The sequence below is a fragment of the Trachurus trachurus genome (assembly GCF_905171665.1).
Source record: "Trachurus trachurus genome assembly, chromosome: 22".
Taxonomy (NCBI): domain Eukaryota; kingdom Metazoa; phylum Chordata; class Actinopteri; order Carangiformes; family Carangidae; genus Trachurus; species Trachurus trachurus.
Genome location: NC_139907.1, coordinates 3338741 through 3359155, shown reverse-complemented (window position 1 = coordinate 3359155; position 20415 = coordinate 3338741). Strand labels below are relative to the sequence as shown.

Below are 20415 nucleotides of genomic sequence, written 5' to 3'. Positions count from 1 at the left end.
CATCTACATGTAAACTGTTCTTTAGGTTTAGAGTTTTTCTGTGTTAATGGCTGTGTTTTGAGCAGAAGGCTCCACAAGGAACTGAATATAAGAGGGTTCATCCTCAGGAGAACATGCTGAGGCTGTTTTTATAGTCAGATAGAGTTCATCTCTGAGTTTATAGCGTTTATATTCCATAATAAGTAAAGAACAAATCAACAGGTTTGTCAGTTTCCACAAACTGAAACTATCACTACATAGAAAAACAGAAAAAGGTTTTAGTTTTCTAATATTTTCATTCAACAAATTTGAATCTTTTCTTGAATCTCTCTTTATTTACTTTATGCATCCACAGTGTGAGTCACCATCACGTCAACATATTTAAAGAGATAGTTCAACATTTTGGCAAATTGGCCCATTGCCATGAAGTAGGTTCGTTACCTTTAATTGTCGGTGCAAGCTATTTTTAGAACGGCGGAGCAGAGCCGTGAGCTGCTCAGAGCTACGCTACGGAGGCTCATGGGATTTCTTGGTTTCCCTCATCAAACTCATCAAATACACAATCCAACAACTCCAAAACGCTCTGACACACACACACACAGATGAACATATAAAACTGCAGGCGGACGGATGTGAGTCATGTGACCCCTGATGGTTTCTTCAGGATCGAGGAGACGTGGCGTCTCTGGTGTAAGTTCCTGGACGACTACTCGCGCTTTGAAGACTGGCTGAGGACGGCCGAGCTGACGGCGGCCAGCCCCGAGTCGGCCGACGTCCTCTACACCAGCGCCAAGGAGGAGCTGAAGAAGTTCGAGGTGAGGAAGCAACCGCAGCCTTTGTCTCTCTCTGTGTGTGTGTGTGTGTGTTTTTTTTTTTAAATAATCCTTCACTGTGGCAGAAGTTTGGACAGAGACACGACTGACGAGACGCCAAGAAACATCGGCCTCATGTCTCATGTCTCTGTTTGGTCCAGAACATCTGAGTGATGGACCTGAGAGGAAAGGTTGATCTAGAAGGAGAAGGTTCAGGCTCTGGGGAACATGCATCTACATGTAAACTGATCTTTAGGTTTAGAGTTTTTCTGTGTTTTGAGCAGACGGCTCCACAGGAAAAGTTCAGGGGCCGAATACATATAACACGGTTCATCCTCAGGGGAGCATATCTCTACATTATAATGGGAAACTGAAGATTAGATTAAGATTTTTCTTGTTACATGATGAAGTTTTGAGCAGATGGCTCAGCAGGTAAAGGTTCAAGGGTTAAATAAGAAAGGGTTCAACCTCTGGGGAACATGTGTCTCTATTATAATATAATATGGTAATCTGATAATAAAATTAAGATTTTTCTTGTTACATGATGACATTTTGAGCAGATGGCTCCACAGGTAAAGGTTCAAGGACCGACTAAATGGTAGGGTTCATCCTCTGGGGAACATGCACGTTCATTCCTATGGTAAAGTGATGATTAGATTTGTAGTTTTGTGACATTTAGAGCAGATGGCACCACAGGAAAAGGTTCAAGGGTTAAATAAGAATTGGTTCAACCTCTGGGGAACATGTGTCTCTATTAATATGGAAAACTGATGATTAGATTTATAGGTTTCTTGTTTAATGAGCAGATGGTACCAGGTGGAAAAGTTCAGGGCCTGACTAAATATGTGAGGGTTCATCCTCATGCATCTATATTATTATGGTAATCTGATAATGAAATTAAGATTTTTGTTGTTATATGATGAAGTTTTGAGCAGACGGCTCCTCAGGAAAAGTTAAAGGACTGAATATATATAAGAGGGTTCATCCTCTGGGGAACATATCTCCACATTATAATGGGAAACTGAAGATTAGATTAAGATTTTTCTTGTTACATGATGACGTTTTGAGCAGACGGCTCCACAGGAAAAGGTTCAAGGCCCGACTAAATATGGTAGGGTTCATCCTCTGGGGAACATGCACGTTCATTCCTATGGTAAACTGATGATTAGATTTGTAGTTTTGTGACATTTAGAGCAGATGGCACCACAGGAAAAGGTTCAAGGGTTAAATAAGAAAGAGTCCAACCTCTGGGGAACACGTGTCTCTATTAATATGGAAAACTGATGATTAGATTTATAGGTTTCTTGTTTAATGAGCAGATGGTACCAGGTGGAAAAGTTCAGGGCCTGACTAAATAAGTGAGGGTTCATCCTCATGCATCTATATTATTATGGTAATCTGATAATGAAATTAAGATTTTTGTTGTTATATGATGAAGTTTTGAGCAGACGGCTCCTCAGGAAAAGTTCAAGGACTGAATACATATAAGAAGGTTCATCCTCAGGGGAGCATGTCTCCACATTATAATGGGAAACTGAAGGTGAGATTAATATGGTAGGGTTCATCCTCTGGGGAACATGCACGTTCATTCCTATGGTAAACTGATGATTAGATTTGTAGTTTTGTGACATTTAGAGCAGATGGCACCACAGGAAAAGGTTCATCCTCTGGGGAACAATGAAGACTCAGTGAAAGTCTGACCAGTCAATATTGAGACGTCTCTTCGTCTGGACCAAAATGTTCCAGAGACCAAATGATAAAAACAAAAACCCCAAAACTTAGTCGTCTGGTCTGGAGTTTGGTTTTTAATGTGATAAATCAAAGCAGCATCTTGTTGTTGTTTCTCCAGCGTTTCCTTCAAAACCTTTTTTTTTTTTTTTTTTTTTCACAGTTTGGATTTTATGTCCTTAAATTCAGTTTGTCTTATATTTTCTGTGTTATTTGAATCAGTAGATTGTTGTAACAGTTTATGTGTGAGTGCAGATTCAGGTTCAGGTGTCCTGTCATGCAAACACACACAGACACACACACAGGTAACCTTTGATGTGTCAGTGTGGATTAGAAACACAGATTAGTGCCTGCCTGGTAATCTGGACTCGACTCCATAGCAACAGTGCTCCAGTGTTTATGGTGTTGTTTTCTAAACACATTTTATCACGTGGAGCAGATGACCAGTCACTGACCTATATATGTACAGTATATAGTATATATGAATGGGCTGCAATGGGAGTCATGGGATCATCATCATCATCATCCTCAGTATCATTAGTAGATCAGTTCAGGTCCATAAAGTGACTGGAAAAGGTTGTTAATCCTCTGAGCAGCTGGAGCGAAGCCTGAATGTGTCAAACTAAACACTGACCTGAATATTAGACAGTTAATGTTAGACAGAGACATATATTGTTTTGATATAAATGTGATTAAACACTTTAGATCATCATATATCAGAATGTGAATCAATCGAACAATCAAATCAAATCACATTTTATTTATGTGGCACCTTCTAAGAAAGTCGTTCAATGATTGAAACAAGAAACAAGTAAAATCAAAAAGACTTGGAGACCAATGCACACACTGTATAAAATATAAAATAAATATATGAAATAACAATATAAGTAGTTAAAATATTAAAAGATTGATAATATGAATAGAAACATCAGGAAGAGAATACAGCAGTAATAAATGAAAGAAACAAAAGATAAAAGCTATCAATCATTAAAAACAATAAAAAAATAAAAATAAAAGTAATAAGTAATGAATATAATAAAGTGAAAAACAATAAACTTTATCCACCAAACAATTGGAGATTATGTCATCTGTCATCACCCATGCAAAACACATTTTTATAAAACTCTGGTGGAGAGAGAAAGACCATTAATAAAAAACATGTCACAGATTCAATCCAACATTTCCAGCAAATGAACACCCAGAGACTTTAACACGAGTGATTCATGTTCCTGGGAAAACATTTATTTTTTTAAACTGGATTTTAAATTTAGTGGAAAATATCATTTTTAAAGGAAAAAAAATCCGTTTTTTTTGTCTGAACCCCTAGACTCTCTACTGGTTTCTTCATTTCCTCTTTGACAGATTATCTGTTTCCAACACGCTGTTATCAATCCATCAATGGATTATTGGCTGAATATCAGTTGATCAGTGTGTGTGTGTGTGTGATCTTGTACATGCTACATTGTGAGGACCGGAACGAGTTTTTAACCAACAGACTGAGGACATTTTTGGGAAGTGAGGACATTTTGGCCGGTCCTCACTTTTTCCAAGCGCTGTTTGAGGGTTAAGACGTTAGATTATAATTAGGTTTAAATTAGGTTTAGAGTAATATGGTTAAGTTTAGGCATTTGTTTTGGATGGTTAAGGTCAGGGTAAGGGGCTAGGGAACACATTATTTCAATGACATGTCCTCACAAAGATAGATTTACAAGGATGTGTGTGTGTGTGTGGGTGTGTGTTTTCCAGGCGTTCCAGCGGCAGGTCCACGAGCGCCTCACTCAGCTGGAGCTGGTCAACAAACAGTACCGGCGGCTGGCGCGGGAGAACCGCACCGACACGGCCAGCAGGCTGAAGGTCATGGTGCAGGAGGGGAACCAGCGCTGGGACGGGCTGCAGCGCCGCGTGGGGGCCGTGCTGCGCAGACTCAAGGTACAAACACAGATTTCATATTAAAATTAAAGGGATAGTTCAACATTTTTGGCAAATTGGCCCATCACCATAATCCCTATAGTCATAGCAGTAGGTTCGTTACCTTTAATTGTTGGTGCAAGCTGTTTTTAGAACGGCGGAGCAGAGCCGTGAGCTGCTCAGAGCTACGCTACAGAGGCTCATGGGATTTCTTGGTTTCCCTCATCAAACTCATCAAATACACAATCCAACAACTCCACAACGCTCTGGTGGTCAAGTTGTGACCTGCACATTCACCACGCTATGAGATAATAACACAACGTTACCAGACAGAGTTGTTTTAGAGGGAAATTCATGCAAAACCGCTGATGCGCGTTGCCTTCAGGGACAGTTTTTCATCAAGCAGTCTCTGTATTTGCCTCTAAAACAACTCTGTCTGGTAACGTTGTGTTATTATCTCATAGCGTGGTGAATGTGCAGGTCACAACTTGTCCGCCAGAGCGTTGTGGAGTTGTTGGATTGTGTATTTGATGAGTTTGATGAGGGAAACCAAGAAATCCCATGAGCCTCTGTAGCGTAGCTCTGAGCAGCTCACAGCTCTGCTCCGCCGTTCAAATAATAGCTTGCACCGAACCTACTGCTATGACTATAGGGATTATGGCAATGGGCCAATTTGCCAAAATGTCGAACTATCCCTTTAAAATAAAAGATAAAAACAGTGAGTGAGTCAGAGATCAGAGCTCAAACATCATCCTTTAGCTCCGCCCCCTTGGCTCCGCCCTAAGCCGTCAGGATTTGGGTCACCTCTCAGACGGTGACGAGGCGTGATGCAGGAAGCTGCTGTTGTTGTCATGGCGGCAGGGCGCGAGGCTGCGAGCAGATGGAGGATGTTTCTGTTGCATGTAATCAAAGACCTCCGCCGCCGTGGGGATCAAACCCCCGATCACCTGATCACAGCAGAGTCAGGTGGACAGAGATTAAAACAACAGACACACAGAGATTAAATCTGTTTATTTACACAACAAATACAAACATTCAATCTGACCTGAAGAGTTTCATGTTTCTGCTTCAGAAACAGAAATGAGCTTTAACAATAATTAAATATTAAAAGGTTTTAATGAAAATCAAAAGCAGATATTGTTTGAGCTTTTCAGTTTAGTTTAGTTTAGTTGACACAATCTGTGTCTCCATGGGACTGAGGGACGTCACATGACCAAAAACTTCACTGAGAAGATCAGTGATTGATTGATTATACTTAATTTATCCCAGAGGGGAAATTAGTTTATGGCAGCAGCCTGAAAAGAAGAAAAAACAGGACAATTTATACAAAAAATAAAATACACAATTGATAAAAATTCTTTAAAAGAAGCTACTGTGCTCTCTGTCTACTGCGCAAAATAACAGATTAAAAAGTGCCTGCTGGTAGACAAATCAAATAAATACCAAGATCAGACCAACGTTATAAAATAAATATAATATAACATGAAATATCTAATGATATAGTAAGAAATAAAAGTTTGAGCAGTTTACACTTCCAGTTTTTCTGAAGTTAAACTCACTTTTTTTTTAACAGAGCCTCAAACTGTGAGTCTTATTTAGATTTTTAATGTTGAACAAAGACATTTGTATTAAAAACCATCTGATATTCAGGGTTTAAAAATATTTCAGCCGTATTTTGACAAATATGTCTCCTGTTTATGATCACAGTGGATTTTACAGATGGGATCAATAGGTTCAAGCTGCCGACTGTTTTCATCCAAATGTATTAAACCTGAATCAACAGCCACATGAAACATGATTAAATAAAGATATTCTCTTCTTCCTCCTCCTCCTGCAGCACTTCACCTCCCAGAGAGAGGACTTTGAGGGGACGCGTGAGGGGATCCTGGTCTGGCTGACGGAGATGGACCTGCAGCTCACCAACGTGGAGCATTTCTCTGAGAGCGACATCGAAGACAAGATGAGACAACTCAACGTAAGTCCTAACCCCCCCCCCTCCTCCTCCTCCTCCCGCACAGAGACACTAGAAACTATAAACACTGGTCACACTGAGACACCCTGACTAGAGGTGGGAGAAAAAAATCGATTCACCTAAGTATCGCGATATCTTTTTAGACTACTTTTCTTTTTTTTTATATTGTGTAATGTGCATTTGCTCGACTTTTTTTCATACAGAGAGTCCAGGTTTTGAAAAGGGTTTAAGTTCACTTTATAATGGAGTATGTTAATTTATAGGCTCCTACATGTACAGTATTTATGTGCAGATAAATGTTAAAATGTAGCAGTTTATCTCAGTCTATATCTCATTATGTCAGAAAGGTTTCAAAAGCCTATTCTTTCTATACTCTTTTATTTTTGCCTCTTTTATGAAGTCCAGGCTTTTGAAAAGAGAGTAAACATATGACTGACTTACATTGATGTGTATTTTTGGGGGAAATATAGTTCCTGGAATAGTCTGTAGACAATCATAATCATTCAACTGTTTCACAGGTGTTAAAAATGCAGACTAAAAATCGAGAAAAAAGGCAATATCGTGGAATCTCAATTTAAATCGAATCGGGAGAAAAGCGTATCGTCCCAGCCCTAATCCTGTCCCCCCTGTCCCCCCCCTTTCAGGGCTTCCAGCAGGAGATCACCCTCAACACCAACAAGATCGACGCCCTCATCGTGTTCGGGGAGAACCTGATCCAGAAGAGCGCTCCGCTGGACGCCGTGCTGATCGAGGACGAGCTGGAGGAGCTGCACTCGTACTGCCAGGAGGTGTTCGGCCGCGTGGCGCGCTTCCACCACCGCCTCGTCAACCGCCGCCCGGTCAGTGCTGCCTTCAGGGACCCTCTGAGAAAAACAAACACACAAACAAACCAAAAAAAAACATAGGGACATGAAGCACTTAAAGGGATAGTTAAATCCCTATAGTCATAGCAGTAGGTTCATTACCTTTAATTACCGGTGCATGTTGTTTTGAGATCAGCGGGGCAGAGACGTGAGCTGCTCAGTGAACACAATGGAGGTGAACGGTACAGGTCCCCCTGTCCCTCATCAAACTCATCAAATACACAATCCAACAACTCCACAACGCCCTGGTGGACAAGTTGTGAGCTGCACATTCACCACACTATGAGATAATCATGTAATATTACGACACATGAAGCAAATACTCTGAACTACTTTCGCTTTTGAAATCCCTCCGCCCAGCAGACGTGTCTGGAAAGTAGTTCCAGCTGCATTTACCTTGAAAACAACTCTGTCGCTTAATGTTACATGATTATTTCATAGCGTGGTGAATGTGCATTTTTTTGGTTTTCTTATACACATATGTGCCAACAGGGCACAAAAACACACAACTTAACAAAACATAACATGACAAGGGGAGGATTTGTTCATTAAGTGAAACAGCGGAGTCAAGCATAAACAGATCATACATAAAAGGATGTTTCTTGAGGATATGGAGCAAAACATTTCTTAATCAAGAGTTTGGTGAATGTGCATTTTATAATAAAATTCTTGAACAAAACATGTAATAAACTTTGCCACATTTCTAACAAATTGTTACATATTTGACCAAATGACTACATTTTCTTCGTTAAAAAGTGCAACACCCGCATTTTGGAATAACTGATGCAGTATGGAACAATTTATTACAAAATGCTGCAAAGTTTATTACTAATTGCGTTCAAGAATTTTATTGCAGAATGTGGCAGAACACATGCACAACATGCACCGATAATTTAAGGTGACGAACCTACTGCTATGACTATCGGGATTGTGGTGAGAGGAGGATCTGACTAAATGTTGAACTATCCCTTTAACATCTCCGTCGTGTCTCTCAGGTCCTGGAGGAGGAGCGGGACCTGTCGGACCGAGACACGGACCTGGAGGACTCGCCCGACCTGACCAGCGACAGCGCCTCCTCCTGGAGAGACAGCAGCAGGAGGAAGGAGGAGGAGGAGGAGGAGGAGGAGGACGGAGCGGCGGCGGCGGTGGGCGGAGCCTCGGCCGGGCGCCAGGTCGTCTGTCACCTGCTGGCGCCACCCCGGGAGCGGTCGGGCAGAGAGACGCCGGTCAGCGTGGACTCCATCCCTCTGGAGTGGGACCACACGGTGGACGTGGGCGGGTCGTCGTCGCACGAGGACGACGAGGACGCCACCTTCTTCAGCGCCCTGTCAGGTAACGGTCACCTCCGTTACTTTCATATTTAAAAATGGAGTTTGGTCTGTTTTTGTACAAGTTGTTTTGGTTTTTGGTAACGTTTATTAGTTAATAATGCAAGAAATATCCTAGAAATAACGGTCAATTTCATAGTAATGTCATGTTTTACATAAATGCAAAAAAATTACCCTTTTTTTTTCATCTCAAACTCAACTCAAATTTTTGGGGAACAGCCAAGTCATTGCAATTGACCGTGTATTTCTGGGCTAATTTTATGCAATCAATTGTTATTTCTTGGCATTACTATGAAATACTATGATGTTTCTAGGCTATTTCTAGACATTACGACACAATTAATAGTTAATTCTAGGCTATTTCTTGACATTATGACACAATTAATAGTTAATTCTAGGCTATTTCTTGACATTATGACACAATTAATAGTTCATTCTAGGTTATTTCTTGACATTATTACATAGTTAACGACCTGTAAATTAAAGGGTTACTGTTGTTTTTGATTAATATTTTTTTTCAATAATCTTACAAAGCCTAAAGATCAAGAGTATTTCATTTACAAAAACATATGAAGCTAATTTCAGTAAAAAGAAATCCTGTGAGTAACGACCACAGTAAGTTCAGTCATGTTCTGGATGGTGCATTCAAGGACACTCGGTTTATCCAAAACCTGACAGTTACCTGCTTTTTATTTTTAATGTAACAGTGTGATAAGGAACTTGAAACTTGAATCAAAGATGAACTGATCACAATGTGGAGGTCAAAGGTTAAAGTCACTGTGACCTTTCTGTCCAACTAACTAATTAATTAATTTGTTCATTAAGACACCGTTAAACTGATGAAAGAGGTCGACTTCACTGTAACTTGTCTGATGGAAAGTGGAGCTCAGACAATAATAATCCCTTTTTTTTTTAGTTTTGGTTTATTTTTATTTCTAGGCTTTAATTCCAGATGTTGAGCTGTGTTGTTGCTGCTCTCTCTTCCAGATGTGCAGGTCACTGAGAGCTCAGAGTCGTTTGTTAGAGCCACTGTCAGAGCAGCGGCCTCTGGTAGGCAGTAGCACTGAGCACTGAGCCTGCTGCATGCGCCTGCACTACCCCCACATCCCCCCACATCCCCACATCCCGTCTCCTAGCAACCCCAAACCCCGCCCCACACATCCTCACACATCCTCACACATCCCCCGCTCTAATCCACACACTCTGTTCACAAGTTAAAAAAAACCCAACAACAAATCTTTATGTTTCAATAAAGTTGTGACAGTTGCATGATGCTGTGATGCGTTCAAGTGTCGTTGGACCAATGAGTTTCTGCATGTTTTCTACAGACAGACACCTCAGTCTCATGCATGTGTCACAATCATTTTGATGTTTCAGTGATGAATCTTTTTGACTTTTTTACATTTTTTAAAAAGTTTTTTATTTTATTTTATTTTTTTTAAATTTTCTCGACCTTCTGTCCCCCAGTGAAGTCCGACCCCCCCAGCTGGCACCAGCCCGGCTCCCCAGAGAGGAAACGACTTCCCAGGGAAATGATCCGAGGCCTGAGTTCGTCGCCCACACACACACACACACACACCGGAGGCGGCGGCGGCAGCAGCTTCCATCAGCAGGGCTACGTAAGAACACACACACACACACACACACACACACACACTGAGGGTGATCAACTAAAGGAGTGTTTCCAGTGTTTTCTTTTTCTTTTTATTGAAGGTTTTGCAGATGAGGGATAAACATGTAGTTTGCTGGAGGCAGGGGATTCCTTATTCAACTCTCAACTTTCTCCGCCTCCACAATTCATCATCCCCAAAACATTCTCAATCTGCACAGTAAAAAAAAAAGAAACACAATTAGCAAAATAAATAAATAATAAAAAAGACTCTTACAAATAAAGAAATGAGAAAAGAAAAAAGAAAAAGAAAACAAAAAAATATATGTACAACGACATTATAACAAAATGGGCACCATCATTTCCTGGTATAACACATTGCTATAGAATCCTACACATTCACATGATAGATAGATAGATAGATAGATAGATAGATAGATAGATAGATAGATAGATAGATAGATAGATAGATAGATAGATAGATAGATAGATAGATAGGTAGATAGATAGATAGATAGATAGATAGATAGATAGGTAGGTAGGTAGGTAGGTAGGTAGGTAGGTAGGTAGGTAGGTAGGTAGGTAGGTAGATAGATAGATAGATAGATAGATAGATAGATAGATAGATAGATAGATAGATAGATAGATAGATAGATAGATAGATAGATAGATAGATAGATATTTCCACAGAGTTTGTGTTGCAGTATATGACTCTTTCCAGTTTTGTTATTTTTGTTGACAACATTGAACCAGTCTTGGATAGAAGGAGCTGTATGATAATATAATCTCTTTAGCAACTGTGAAGGCTACTGCCATCCATGTATTATTAGACTGATTCATAAGCCTGGATAAGATGTGTTCGTGTTTAAACTGACTGTGTGTGTGTGTGTGTGTTCAGGAGAAGCTGATGTCCGAGTGCAGCGGCAGCATCAACACGGTGAAGAGAGTGAAGCTGATCCTGAACGACGAGGAGGAGCTGGAGGAGGCGGGGCTTGGCACCACGGACAGGCAGACCAGCACAGGTACAGAGACAGTCAACAGAGTGAGAGGCGTCACTTAGACCACAGGTCGATGATTCACTCTTCTTGAATTAACTCACTCATCGTTTAGTTTATTCACTGTCGCACAATCGAAGAGAAATGTTCCCACAAACCTTCAACGAGCTCCGACCAACAAACCAAAACTCACTTTAACTTTTAAATGATGTAAAACAGAGAAAAACAGGAAAAAGTGGAGGTTTTATTTTTAGATTTTTGACTTTTAAACTCTAGATAAATGTTTAATTCACAGATAAACATTAGAAATAACATTTATTTATACATACAACACACTTTTTTTCTCTGCAGGTGTGATCGAGCGCTGGGAGCTGATCCAGGCGCAGAAGTCGGACATCAAGCAGGACCTGGAGCAGTGGCAGAAGCTGAACTCCGACCTGTGTGATGTGACTTCCTGGTTGGGCCGCGTGCTGCCGGAGCTGGAGAGGCTGCAGCGCATCGCTCCGGCCTCCAGCATCAGAGACATCGAGGTCAACATCAGGAAACTCAAGGTGACGTTTAGAGAGGGTTTAATTATATTTTCAAGTAAAATTGAACTTTATTTTAGTTTTAATTGTCCTTAAAGGGATAGTTCAACATTTTGGCAAATTGGCCCATTGCCATAATCCCTATAGTCATAGCAGTAGGTTTGTTACCTTTAATTGTCGTTGCAAGCTGTTTTTAGAATGGCGGAGCAGAGCCGTGAGCTGCTCAGAGCTACACTACGGAGGCTCATGGGATTTCTTGGTTTCCCTCATCAAACTCATCAAATACACAATCCAACAACTCCACAACGCTCTGGTGGACAAGTTGTGACCTGCACATTCACCACGCTATGAGATAATATCACAACGTTACCACACAGAGTTGTTTTAGAGGCAAATTCAGAGACTGCTTGATGAAAAACTGTCCTTAAAGGCAACGCGCATCAGCGGTTTTGCATGAATTTCCCTCTAAAACAACTCTGTCTTGTTAAGTTCTATTATTATCTCATAGCGTGGTGAATGTGCAGCTCACAACTTGTCCACCAGAGCGTTGTGGAGTTGTTGGATTGTGTATTTGATGAGTTTGATGAGGGAAACCAAGAAATCCCATGAGCCTCCGTAGCGTAGCTCTGAGCAGCTCACGGCTCTGCTCCGCCGTTCTAAAAATAGCTTGCACCGACAATTAAAGGTAATGAACCTACTGCTATGACTATAGGGATTATGGCAATGGGCCAATTTGCCAAAATGTTGAACTATCCCTTTAAAACATTAAACATCACTTGTGTGGGTGGAGATGAACTGACGGTTTGTTCCTTTTCTTCTCCTTCTTCTTTTCAGGAGATGCAGAAGAGCTTCAACAGCTACAAGTGTCTGATGATCTCCGTCAACCTGAGCAGCCGTCACTTCCTGCGCGGCGACAGCGCCGAGCTGCGGGAGCTGCAGGACGCTCTGGGCTCGGCCAACGCCAGCTGGACGGCGGCGTGCGGCGGCGTGGAGAGCTGGGAGACGAGGCTTCACGGCGCCCTGCTGCAGTGTCAGGTCAGACAACGTGTCCTCCGCCGCTCTCTGTCCTCACACACTCTCATCTTCTGTTCGGCGTCCGTTAAAACGTCCGTTGACCTCTGACCTCTGTGTTGTGTTGTTGTTTTCTCCTCAGGAGTTCCACGAGACGCTGCACTCTCTGCTGCTGTGGCTCGCTCAGGCCGAGAACAAGCTGTTCGCCGTCAACGTCAGCGAGCTGCCCGGCTCACGCTGCGTCCTGCTGCAGCACCGGGACGCTCTGATGGTGAGACACACACCACAAAGTCAAAGTCACTTTAGATTCGTATAGGGAACACATATTCACCATTAACTAGGTGCTTATTAATATGCATTTAAGTAGCCTACTAGCTCCTTATTAGTAATTATTAAGCACGTATTGACACCTTATTCTACCTCTATTATACCATGAATTAAGATTTTTACATAACTTACATAACTCCTAATTATGGCTTATTCATTGCAAATTAATGCATTCATGCTATTAATTCAGAGTGATAAAAGAAGAATTACTGTTCTTGTGCTACTGCCCCAATAACCTAGCCTGATGCATCAGCCGCTTATTTCATTACATTTCATATAGCGTCTGAACACGAGCCGTAGAGATTCGTTTGCTTCCGGGAGGCGGTTGCTTCCGTTTGCTTCGACTAATCGCTGCTGCTTGGCGGTGACGTATGCTAAAAACGTCTTTGCCCTCCAAAAAATTCGTCAAACATGCTTCTTGTTCTGGCTTTAAGTCTTCAATATCCGGAATAGTTTCAAGCACAGAGCGTATAGCTTCGCCGACATCCATCTCGTCAACTGTTTACCGCAGCTTGGGAACTACACCGGTATTTAAGTTTGGGCGCTTCAGTTCAACGTCATCGCCCGTCATCGCCACATCTGCTCGCTGATTGGTCCTACCGTTTTGGCGGACGGAGCAAACCGAAACGCATTGCTAGTTTCCTGACTACATGGTTGAGGCAAATGAAATTCGCCGGAACCAGTAGGCGGCGCCAGCCTGGCTACCAATAACCCACTGGTCTTTTGTAAAATTAAAATTTTTGAGACACTGAATTTTAGGTCTTTATTAAATGTGAAGCCATAATCATTACAATTAAAGACATTAAATAAATAAAGACATGGAATGTTTCATTCTGTGTGTAATAGATCTATGCATAATGTGTTAGTTTGACTTTTTGAATTGAATTATTTACATAAATAAACTTTTCCATGACATATTCTAATGTATTGAGATGCACCTGTATTTCATAGATGAGTCAGAGCCACAGACTGAACATCTTTAACTTCTGGGGCTGAGAGAGAATAAACATAGAAACAAACTGGTTAAATGTATAAAATAAGCTACAACTGTGGAAAAGACTTCTCCAGAGCATGAATGGGACGGAGGATGTGTTAGTGTTTGATGTGATAACATGTCAGTCAGACTGTAGCAGCTGAAACAAGTCCTGTAAATGATTGAGTTGATGCAGATTGATGAGGTTTCAGGTGACGGTGTGTGTCCGTGTGTGTCTGTACTGATGCTCTGCTCTGCTCTGCTGTGTGGCCCCCTACAGGAGCTGCAGCAGCAGCTGCGCGGCCGCCAGCGCCAGGTGTCCTCGCTGCAGGACATCTCGTCCCAGCTGCTCCTGGAGACCAGCGGACAGGACAGCATGGAGGCCAAGGAGAAGGTCCACGTCATCGGCAACAAGCTGCAGCTGCTGCTACGCCGCGCGGCCGCCGAGCTCAGCGCGCTGCACGGGAAACTGGTGAGTGATACGTTACTGTAGCGACCAACACAGGTTGATCTGTTCTTATAATAATAATAATCTCAGCTGTTTTCTATGAATGAGTCAAACTTCTCTGCCGCTTCTTCATATCCACAGTAGAGCTGGATCAATAATATGAAGCAGCGTCTCCTCAGAAGTTTTGAAACTGAGCTCTGATTAAATATCATCATTATTTCTAGGTTTCCTGAAAGACCATTTGGGTTCTATTTAAAATCTATAAAGCAAAGTCTGTTATGATCATTAAATGAGCGAGTAATGAACCTTTTTAGGTTTAACAGAGTTTTCAAAGACGCGTTAATGTCATAAACTCAGATGTTGATGATTCAGTGATGAAGGAAATGTAAAACCTCCACTCACCTGGTTCCTCAAAGTAAAAAGGACAGAAGTTAAATGTCAGATCAGGATGTAAAGATCTGTTTGTTTACTGTTTGTGTCTTTTCTCTCTCAGGAAAGCTGCTCCATCAGCTCTGAGGTCGACTCCATCGGTCTGGGGACAATCAGCTGTCCTCAGCCGCTGCACATGGTACGACACACACACATTTCAAACTAGAACAAGTACATGTAGCACAATTTGATTTCAAAGTTTTATGGAAATAATTCAGATAGTTTTTAGGTATCTACTGTAAATGAATGTAAAATCACTCCTGATCCAGAAAATGTTCAGTTTTAAGATTTGTTCTGTTCCACAGCAGAAACATCTGTAACACATCTGTTTGATGTTGAATCCAAACAGAGTTTAACACCTGTGACTCTTGTTTCCTCAGGAGGAAGTGTCTCTTCAGGCAGCTACAGTCGGACAAACGGCAGCTAGAAGGTAAAGTTCACACTACACCAAACTCATTTTTATCTAATGAACCTCCAGTGTGCAGAGAGTTTAGATTTTATTCACCCAGATTTAGAAAAATCTGCCTCAAACTAACAAAAATCATTTTTGTTTGTAGAAACTAATTGTTATTTATTATTATTCTGTAAAATCCACTTCACAACTTTGATTTGATTTGATTTATTTGAATCCCCATTAGCTATGGCAATGCCAAAGCTATTCTTGCACTTCACCTCCACTTTGTCAGAAACGTCAGGATCAGATCACATGTGTCAAATAAAAACAAAACTACAGCTTCATTGAGTGAGACAATTTCTCTTTTTCTAAGAACAGTTTGATACTTTTGGAATTTCAAAACATTTAAAACTGAAGAATTAACTCTCAACAGGTTTATGTAATACACAAAATCATTTACTAAGATTATTTTACAAGAAGTATTTACTTTATATTTTTAATTTGATTTATCTTATATAATTCTATTCTTACTCTGCTTTTTATTTTAGTAATATTTGTATATCTTGATTGCTTTTCTTACTATTCAGGAGTTTTGTTTGCAACAAAGAAAAGTTTCCCTCCGGGGATCAATAAAATCAGGTAACACTTTATAATAAATACACACTATTAAGCATTAGTTAAGCATTAATAAACACTGAATTCTTCATTTATAACGCATGAATACTCATTAGCATGTAGTTTATAAACACAGTTAGTGCTTAACTCTAACCCAATCAGTAAAACATTTTAACTGTGTTTATAAACTACATACTAATGAGCATCATGTGTTATAAATGATGAATGAAGTATTTAACGTTTAACTAATGCTTAATAGTGTGTATTTATTATAAAGTGTTACCAGAAAGTACTTCTAATTCTGATTCTGGTAACAAGTTTTGAGTGTGTCAAACTATTGATCTCCAGTGAAGCTTCACCTGATCGATCTTTCAATTTAAAAATTTTCAATTTAACAAGCTTTGTTGGCATCACTGTTAAAGGAATAGTTCACCCAAAATTGAAATTTCACTCATTATCTACTCCCCCTCATGTGGACTAAGGGCTGGGAGAAGTTTCAGAGTCCTCCGTGGCTTCTCTGAGTTACAGGGGGTCTCGGCGTAGCAGTGCATGTCCATATAACGGTTGCAAATGGATACCAACGGTCTTCGTAACAAAAAGACACACCAAAAAACATCCAAATACCTCCATGCTGCTCGTCGAAATGCGAAATTGTCCCGAAAAAAATTAAATAAGTCTATATTTCAAGCTTGTTTTGTAGCGGAAGCTTCTCGAAGCTCCTCTTCCCGGTTCGTCAAATTTGGACTAACTGGGAAGAGGAGTTTCCGCTACAAACAAGCTTGAAATATAGACTTATTTAATTTTTTTCGGGACAATTTCGCATTTCGGGGCTTCAATACAAGACGGACATTACATACGAGCAGCATGGAGGTATTTGGATGTTTTTTGGTGTGTCTTTTTGTTGTTGTACGAAGACAGTTGGTATCCATTCACAACCGTTATATGGACACATGCACTGTTACACCGAGACCCCCTGTAACTCAGAGAAGCCACGGAGGACTCTGAAACTTCTCCCAGCCCTTAGTCCACATGAGGGGGAGGAGATAATGAGTGAAATTTCAATTTTGGGTGAACATAGAATCCCTTTAATACAATATTGCCAAAGCATTACAACAATGGGATAAGAACACATAAATACTAATGATGATAATAGTGAATAAACAGTGAAAATATCATCTTTCTCTCTTTCTCTCTCCGTCTGGTCCAGAGAGGAGCGGAGGGATTCCTCCCCCCACCGGCCCGGGTTCTTCTACCGGGTGCTGCGCGCCGCGTTCCCGCTCCACCTGCTCTTCCTGCTGCTGCTGGTTCTGGCCTGTCTGGTGCCGCTGTCCGAGGACGACTACAGCTGCACGCTCTCCAACAACTTTGCGCGCTCCTTCTACCCGATGCTGCGCTACACCAACGGGCCGCCGCCCACGTGAAGCTACGACACAGGAAACGAACTGAGAAAGAACTGAAACAGAAACAGGCACCTGAACGCCTCGTGTGATTTGGATTTGGACTCTTGTGTATTTAAAAAACATATATTTGTGGTGCGCCACAGTAAAAGAGAAGAAAAAGCCATATTACTGGTCTGTTTTAAAGTTGTCAAAGTGTGATTATTATTATTATTACAATTATTTTTTGCCAGTTAACGTCCCCACTGAACATCTTCAACACACGGTGCAAAGACAAAGGTCAAGATTTATTTTGATATCTATATTTTGTACGTTCTGGTGTGAAGTTCTTCTTTACCAAAGCATCACGGAGCTCAGAGGCACTCGAGCCATTTTCTACCACCGCAGCTATTTTTACTGACTCTCATAGACGACAGCCGCTCGTTGTTGTTCGACAGCACGTTTTCTACTGACACCAGCGAACCAACAGACGATTCGTTTTTGTTTGGTTTAGGTTTTATTTAAAATCTGTAAATCTGTACGACGTTTTTTATTTAAATTTTCAATGACGGCAGTGACTCTTCTGCAGACATGCCTTTTCTGTAGCGAGCAACACAACTCCCAGATTTTATCACATAATGAACTTTTAATCGTGTTATTAATGAATGAATTTTTTTGTATATAACGGCAAACGACCGAGAAAGAACTAAGTAAATTATTGCTTTTGTGTACGAATGTGTGTTTGAATGTGGCACTGGAGTCTGTCAACTTATTGAACGCCACAAACAGATAATATAAAACTTGTTTCTATTATATTGTTTTCATAATAACGGCCAGAACAGGAAGTTGAATCTTTATCGCTCCACCTTTCCCTACGACTTCAGGTTTTTCCCCGTAATTACGTTTTAACATGAACAGCCACAGATCGTCCAGTTAAAGCTGCATGAAGTGATGTTTTTTCACCACATCAACATCATTCACATCAAATTTTAACTAATGAAATCATATTTGTACATATACACACATCAAAAATATCACTTCATGTAACTTAAAAGATCTGTTTTTGATTTATAATGAACGCAGCAGCAGCACAAACATGTGACACTGCCCTCTAGCTGTTAAATGAGGAACTGCAGCTACAACAACAGGTGTTTAACATCAAACAGATTAAAACGAATTGTGTTGTTAATGTTGTATACATGTTTTGGGGTTTTACCTGAAACACTCTGAGCAGTGAACATGAATGTAACGTGTTTCTTTGGGCATTGAATGTAGCTTGGTGTACATGCACAATCAAAGATCTTTAAATGTTGCCGACGTACGACGACGTTGATGTGAATTTTACTGAGAGGATTTTTGTGTCATTATTTGGTTTTGAATCTCAGTTGTTTGATCTTTAATGTTTGAATCTTTTTTTTTTGTTTGTTTTTGTACACGACCTCCAGCCTCTGCTCAGAGGAGCCACAGAACAAAAACACAGACAACAGCGACGTGTAAAGTTTGATTTATTTTGTGAACACTTATTTATGGGATGTATAGATTGACAATAAACAGTGTTTGCCATGATTTGTTTCCGTTATGTTTATTGAAGAGACAGAAAGAGAGTGAGAATGTGTGTGTGGTGCAGAAACCAGCAAGAGAAACATTTTCAGCGTTGTTGAGTGTGTGTTAGTGAGTGTGTGTGTGTGTGGTCATGCATGTAGAAGCCACAGACACCACGGAGCAGAGTGAACATGTATCTGTCTACTACTAGTGATGATCCAGAAGTGGTACAATTTCTCCCAAAAAGTTGAAATATTTCTAGAAAAAAGTGGTAAAATAAAATTTAAAAAAAGAACAAATAGTAAAAAGTTTTTTTTTTTTTAAATAGAGAAAAAAATTGTAACATTTCTCAAAATAATTCAAGAAAAAGTGGTAAGATTTCACAAACAATTTTAGAAAAAAAAATGGTAAAATTTCTCAAAAAAAGTGGTAAAAGTTCTCAGAAAATTATAGAAAAATGTGGCAAAATCTCTCTCTCTCAAAAAAGGGGCAAATAATACAAAAAGGTGTACAATTTCTTGAAAAAAAAAAAAAAGAGTAAAAAAGAAAAATTGAGAATTTCTTGAAAAAATTCTAGGAAAAGTGGTAAAATTAAAAATAAAAGTCAAACAATGATTAAAAAAGTGATAACATTTCTGGAAAAAAAAAGTTAAATTATACGAAAAAGTGGTAACATTTCAAGAAAAAGTTGGGGATCCCCTTGAACCAGTGTTTGATCTTTAATGTTTTCTTTTTTCTTTTCTTTTTTTTTGTGCACAACCTACTCAGAGGAACCACAAAACCAAAACACAGACAACAGCGACGTGTAAAGTTTGATTTATTTTGTGAACACTTATTTATGGGATGTATAGATTGACAATAAACAGTGTTTGCCATGATTTGTTTCTGTTATGTTTATTGAAGAGACAGAAAACGAGAACTGCTGAGAAAGTTCAACATCTCACTTATGAACGTGCATGTGTGTGTGTGTGTGTGGTGCACAAACCAGCAAGAGAAACATCAGCGTTGTTTAGTGTGTGTGTGTTACTGTGTGTGTGTGGTCATGCATGTACAAGCCACAGACACTCTGTCTACTACTAGTGATGATCCAGAGGTACAATTTCTCCCAAAAAGTTGAAATATTTCTAGAAAAAAGTGGTAAAATTTCTAAAAGAAAAAAAAATAGTAAAAAGTTTTTTGTTTTTTTTTAAATAGAGAAAAAAAAGTAAAATTTCTCAAAATAATTATAGAAAAAGTGGTAAGATTTCGCAAACAATTATAGAAAAATGTGGCATAATTTCTCTCTTTCAAAAAAGGGGCAAATAATACAAAAAGGGGTAAAAAAGTAAAAAAGAAAAAATGAGAAAAAAACTGGTAAAAGGAATAGTGGTAACATTTATAAAAAAAAAAGATTAAAAGAAAAGTCAAACAATTAAAAAAGTGATAAAAAAGTTAAAGAATTCTAAGAAATAGTGTTAAAATTTCAAGAAAAAGTTGGGGACCCCCTTGAACCAGTTTGATCTTTAATGTTTTCTTTTTTTTGTACACGACCTACTCAGAGGAACCACAAAACCAAAACACAGACAACAGCAACGTGTAA

The 20415-nt window shown here is 39.9% G+C and overlaps 1 protein-coding gene across 1 annotated transcript in view; it reads left to right on the top strand.

The window, feature by feature from the left end:
* syne2b (spectrin repeat containing, nuclear envelope 2b) overlaps positions 1-17473 on the top strand; it is a gene marked incomplete at its 5' end in the record, with an annotated part of 175557 nt that extends 158084 nt beyond the window's left edge. Inside the window, 15 exons of the mRNA XM_083998509.1 lie at positions 644-794; positions 4266-4448; positions 6265-6402; positions 7044-7238; positions 8258-8594; positions 9578-9640; positions 10058-10152; positions 11098-11221; positions 11546-11745; positions 12556-12756; positions 12875-13003; positions 14313-14504; positions 14974-15048; positions 15290-15339; positions 17126-17473. Of these exons, the coding sequence (XP_083854635.1) occupies positions 644-794; positions 4266-4448; positions 6265-6402; positions 7044-7238; positions 8258-8594; positions 9578-9640; positions 10058-10152; positions 11098-11221; positions 11546-11745; positions 12556-12756; positions 12875-13003; positions 14313-14504; positions 14974-15048; positions 15290-15339; positions 17126-17339 (2347 nt within the window). The 3' untranslated portion in view covers positions 17340-17473. The remainder of the gene's footprint in view (positions 1-643; positions 795-4265; positions 4449-6264; positions 6403-7043; positions 7239-8257; positions 8595-9577; positions 9641-10057; positions 10153-11097; positions 11222-11545; positions 11746-12555; positions 12757-12874; positions 13004-14312; positions 14505-14973; positions 15049-15289; positions 15340-17125) is intronic.
* Between the last annotated feature and the right edge of the window lie 2942 nt (positions 17474-20415).